General features: G+C 61.5%; 1 protein-coding gene across 1 annotated transcript; it reads left to right on the top strand.

The window, feature by feature from the left end:
* The first annotated feature begins 3,179 nt into the window (after window positions 1-3,179).
* On the top strand, window positions 3,180-5,244 carry RNF222 (ring finger protein 222). The gene is made up of 2 exons (XM_041468613.1): window positions 3,180-3,288; window positions 4,622-5,244. The coding sequence occupies exons 1-2, from the start codon at window positions 3,255-3,257 to the stop codon at window positions 5,242-5,244; spliced, it is 657 nt and encodes a 218-aa protein (XP_041324547.1). The 5' UTR covers window positions 3,180-3,254.
* The last annotated feature ends 241 nt before the right edge of the window (window positions 5,245-5,485 follow it).

Below are 5,485 nucleotides of genomic sequence, written 5' to 3'. Positions count from 1 at the left end.
CAGGGAGACCCAAGGGGAGACAGGGGGGTGTGGGGCCCTGGGGGATCGGTTATGGGCTGGGAATTGTGGATCCAGAGCTGGGGCCCTTCAAGGTGCAGGCACACCTGGGAATTACCTTGGGAAGGCAGCAGGGAAGGTTCAGCAGGGAGAACTGGGCTGGTCTTTGGAGAAGAGCAGGGATTTCCTTGCTAATCCCTGTCTTGGAGGGTTGTCCAAGGCCATCAAATCCAAGTTATTTACATAAAGCGTGTGAAAAAGTTGGTTAGAAAAATATAAACATCAGAAGGCTTAAAAAAATCTTAAAAAGTCAAGGCGACAAGGGGGAGCTGCCAGCCCCAGCTGCCACTGCTGAACAGTCCCTTCTTGTCCCCGAGCATCTGCCCGTGGCCCTCAAAGCTGCATTGTTCCCCGTGAGGCTCACGGGATTCCCACCGCGGGATTCCCACTGCAGAATTCCCACCACGGGATTCCCACCATGGGATTCCCACCACAGGATTCCCACTGTGGGATTCCCACCACAGGATCCCCACTGTGGGATTCCCACCGCGGGATTCCCACCGCGGGATTCCCACTGCAGGATTCCCACTGCGGGATTCCCACCTTGGCTGCTCCATCCTGCTGGGATCCTGGAGGGATGGCAGCTGGAGAGCTGGGGGAGCACCGGGGGGACAGCCTGGGGCCAGGGGAGGTGTGAGGCTCACGGGATTCCCACCGTGGGATTCCCACCACAGAATTCCCACCATGGGATTCCCACCATGGGATTCCCACCACAGGACTCCCACCACAGGATTCTCACCACGGGATTCCCACCACGGGATTCCCACTGTGGGATTCCCACCATGGGATTCCCACCACAGGATTCCCACTGTGGGATTCCCACCACAGGATCCCCACTGTGGGATTCCCACCGTGGGATTCCCACCGCAGGATTCCCACTGCAGGATTCCCACCATGGGATTCCCACCTTGGCTGCTCCATCCTGCTGGGATCCTGGAGGGATGGGAGCTGGAGAGCTGGGGGAGCACCGGGGGGACAGCCTGGGGTCAGGGGAGGGGGACACATAGTGCCACTGTCACATCCAGGGGACCGTGGAGCCCCTCAGCCTGCCAGGGGGCTGCGCTTGGGCTGCCCCCAGACTCACTCTGGGGTGACTTTGGTGAGGGAACACCTTTGGTGAGGGAAGAAAACACCTTTGGTGAGGAGTAACTGGTGAAGGAGCCCCTGGAGCCTGGAGCTGCCCTCCCAGGCATGGAGAGGGGCTGGGTGGCTCTGCACAGGAGGGAAGGGACCAATCCCCCGCATCTGGTGTCCGAATAAGGCTCGGGGTCATTCCCCGGGGGATTTGGTGGCAGCAGAGGGAGGCAGGGCCAGGGCAGGGCTGTGCCAGCACACAGGTCCCTCTGCAGCCTCTGGCAGGGGAGCAGAGACCAGAGCAGGCTTGGGCTCACATCCTTGTGTGGGACAAGCGTCCACCCATGGAATGGCAGGGGGAAGAGCTCAATCCCGTGGGAAGGGGCAGCACCCCAGCTGGTGGGGACTGTCACCCCCTCACCCTGGCACCCCGAGCTTGCCTTCAGAGCTGCCGGCAGGGTTTTTCTGCTGCCGAAGCACATCCGAGAGCACCATCTCCTGGGCACCACGGAAACCATCGGGGAGAAGCTGAACGAGGAGCTTTCCTTGTGCATTTTGGGCTGCCTTGGCTGAAGTGGTGTCCTCGTGGTGGGGTCCATCCTGCCAGGTGCCTGAGGAGCAGAATGGACACCCCAGAACGAAAAAACGCTGATTTTCCCGCTCTAATTCAAAGCAAGCATGGGGAAAGTGGATGAGCTTGTGCTCCTTTTAAAAGCTTGGATTCCCTTGAAGCTGTCCAACTTTTCCAGCTGTTTGAGTTTATTTTGACAACATGGAAATGGATATTACCCAGGGCCCAGGACTCTTGGACCCTCCACCTGTGCAGCCCTGGAAAATTAATTTTGCTTTACAGAGCTTCTTCTTCAGCTGGAAATATCCCCCTGGGCTGGGATCAGACATGGATTTACTCTTTCCTGCCTTCACCTCATTCCCAGCAATGCTGTGTTTCAGCTGGGGCTGGGAAGGGTGTGAGGAGAATGAGCTAGGCAGAAACTCCTATAAAAACTCAAGTGTGCAGGCTGAACACGGCTGGGGAAAGCTGAGGGGGTTTGGGAGGGCTGGGTGTGAGCTGGGACGGATGGGGCACCCCCAGAGGGGTGGAAAGGTGTGCTGGATCCAGCGGGGGAGGATGGAGGAGAGAGAGGAGGGGCAGCCTCCCTTCCCCTCTGCAGGCAGCCCTGCCCTGCTGGGGACACGCTGGGACAGGGACACCAAGCCACCCTTTCATGGAGCACTCCTGGCCCTGGACAGGGAGGAGGATGAGGGCAGGGTGAGGGACGGGCACTGGGGTGAGGAGGGGAGGATGATGAGGGCAGGGTGTGGGATGGGCAGAGAGGGAGAGGATGGAGGAAGGTGAAGGCATGGTGAGGGACGGGCACTGGGGTGAGGATGATGAAGGCAGGGTGAGGGAATGAAGGCAGGGTGAGGGATGGGTACTGGGGTGAGGATGACGAGGGCAGAGTGAGGGACGGGCAGAGAGGATGAGGATGGAGGAGGATGAAGGCAGGGTGAGAGATGGGCAGAGGGGGTGAGGATGGAGGAGGATGAAGGCAGGGTGAGGGACGGGCACTGGGGTGAGGATGATGAAGGCAGGGTGAGGGACGGGCAGAGTGGGTGAGGATGATGAAGGCAGGGTGAGGGACGGACAGAGTGGGTGAGGATGATGAAGGCAGGGTGAGGGACGGGCAGCAGGTGTGAGAGCCCAGCCCCGCTGCAGGAGCCGCTGCAGGCTGTGCAGCTCACCCTGCCCTGCAGCCCCGGAGGCTCCGGGCACCCCTCCAGTGCCGGATTCCTTGCAGTGACCCCGGAGCATCACTCGGGACACGGCGGCGGGCAGCACCGCCTCCTGTCCCTGTCCCCGCGCCTGACGCCGGCTCCTCGCCCACTCCCTGGCCAAGCGGGCCAGCGGAGCCCTTTAAAGGCGAACGGGTTCCTCCGCATTCACTCTCTGGGAGCTGCCCCTGCCTGTCCCTGCCTGTCCCTGCCCTGTCCCTGCCCTGTCCCCGCTCCAGCCTTTGCGCAACGCGCCCTCCTCAGACGCAGCCGGCACCCGCTGTCCCAAGGGTGTCGCGGTGTCCCCAAGGTGTCCCGGAGCTGTCCCCCGTGTCTGGGGACAGCCGTGCATGGAGGGGCCGCTGCCCTGGGGCCCTACAGCAGGTAAGGGGACTTTGGGGCACGGGGTGAGGGAGGGAGCGGCCATCCCTGATCCCTCCTGAACGGGGCGGGAGCCTGGATCTGTTCCGTGCCCGGGAGGGGGTCCTGCTGTCCCTGTGGCCGGGGGTGACAGCCCTGCAGGAGGAGGGCAGCCCGGCCGGGGGTGGCAAAAGGCCAGGCCGGCTGGGAGGGTGTTGTGTGAGAAAAGGGGAGCAGGCTGGGCGGGGGCTGAAAATGCCACCAGGTCTGGAAAAACCTGCAGCTTTGGGAAGGTCAGGCTGCTGAGCTGGTCTGGGAGGGCTGAGCTGAGCTTCTCCCCTCTCCCTTCTCCTCTCTGCCCTCTCCCTTTGTGCCCGGGGAGAGGCAGGGCAGATCTTCAGCTCCATCGGGGGCTCAGAGCACCCCACACTGCTCTGGGGCTGGGCTGGGCTGGCTCTGCCTTCCCTCCTCTCTGACTAACCCTGGCACGGGCTTGCTGCACCCAGCTCCAGCCTAAGCGTGCCCACAGCCTGGAGATGCCATGGCCTGGAGATGCCATGGTCTGGCCACCAGCACGGACTGGCCACCAGCCCAGGCCATCCCCCAGCAGCCTGGAAGGAGCCCAGTGTGGTTGTCTGCTGCCTGCCCTGGCCGTGTCACCTCCCTGGCCGTGTCACCTCCCTGCTCCACCAGCCTGGCTGCTCAAGACTCCCCTGGGCCCCTTGGAGATCTCTGGGATGGGAGCAGCTCCCTGTCCTTGGCAGGTTCCATCCTGGGATGGGAATGCCCAGCAGCTGAGCACAGAGGCACTGGTGACACAGTGTGAGCCTGGGATGGCACAGTGTGAGCCTGGATTGGCACAGTGTGAGCCTGGGATGGCACAGTCTGAGCCTTGGCTATATACTGCTTTTCTTGCCCGGAGCGAAGTTTCTTTTGTTTTATTCTTTTTCCTGAATATTCATGTAGTTTTCTATCTCCTGTCCGGTATTGGAAGAATCCTGTCTCCAATCGGACAAAGCTGTCTTTGGAAAAACAACCCGGGAGCAGATACATGTAAATTCCAAGTTATGGGAACTAGTTGTTCAAATATGAGTCCAGGACTGTCCTTGGTTATCTGGGGTCGTTACTGGCCGATGGTTGTTTGGGTTTCTGCAGGAGCTAGCTCCTTCACTTGCAAACTAGGACCCCTATTCAGTGACCACCTGTGTTTCTGCAACCCAGTGAGGTAATCTCTTTCCCGACCCCTGTGTAAGATTTCTAAACCTTGGTGCTTTTCATAACAGATATTCTACAAGTATGATTTATTTTACATATATATCTCTCTATGAGCACGAATTCACACTAACATTTACCGCAGCAGGGATGTCCGAGACCCCCCCGAGCAAGGATGCTGCCCCGGCCGAGTGCCCGGTGTGCTACGAGAGGTTCCATCCCCTGGAGGCCACGCACCGGCGGCTCAGCTGCGGCCACACCTTCTGCCACGACTGCCTGGTGAAGTGCCTGCTGTCTGCCAAGCTGGACGGGCACGTCCAGAGCAGCATCGTGTGCCCCGTGTGCCGCTTCGTCACCTTCCTCAGCAGGAAGAAGGCTCTGTGGCCGCCCAGGGCCACCGACCCCCGCTCGCTGGAGGTGCCCCTGTCGCCATCCTCGCTGTCGCAGCTGGCCAAGAGCGAGGCCAGCAACACGCTGGTGGTGCCCAGCCACTTCGTGCTGCCCGAGCGGAGCCCGGAGCGCTGCCCGGCGGGGCTGGCACGGGAGGCTCACATCTTTGTCATCAGCGAGCACGGCGTGCCGCTGGTGGCCGCGCAGGACTGCGGCTCGCCCAGGAGGAGCTCGGTGTCGCTGTCGGTGTCGTCCGGCCCGGCGCTGGGGCTGCAGTGCTGCCAGTCGCCCATGGCGCTGGCCGTGATGCTCGTGCTGACCGTGGCCATGCTGGCCGCCGTGCTGCCGTGGCTGCTGCTGGTCAGGAGGGACTTGTAGCACGGCTGGGACACCGCGGTGGTGTCACTGGGGACACGGCCGGGCTGGAGCCTCTCTCTGAGAGGAAGCCCAGCAGCGGCTCCGGGTGAAGCTCTCTCACCTGGCCAGGGACTGAGCGGAGTCTCAGACCTTCCTGCAGAGCTCCAGCTGCTCACAGTGTCACTGCTGGCATTTTCTGTCCCTTCTGGTTAAGATATGGCAGGGAAAGCCTGCTGTGGCTTCCTGCAGGGTCTGTGGAGGG

The sequence above is a fragment of the Pyrgilauda ruficollis genome, unplaced genomic scaffold, assembly GCF_017590135.1.
Source record: "Pyrgilauda ruficollis isolate IOZ18807 unplaced genomic scaffold, ASM1759013v1 scaffold221, whole genome shotgun sequence".
NCBI lineage: Eukaryota > Metazoa > Chordata > Aves > Passeriformes > Passeridae > Pyrgilauda > Pyrgilauda ruficollis.
This window is presented reverse-complemented; position numbering and strand designations above follow the sequence as displayed.

Bases quoted from the DNA above. Each gene is read 5' to 3' on its own strand.
- RNF222 (XM_041468613.1), top strand. From the start codon at position 3,255: ATGGAGGGGCCGCTGCCCTGGGGCCCTACAGCAG. The intron at 3,289-4,621 runs GTAAGGGGACTT...CATTTACCGCAG, and splicing joins GCCCTGGGGCCCTACAGCAG to CAGGGATGTCCGAGACCCCC.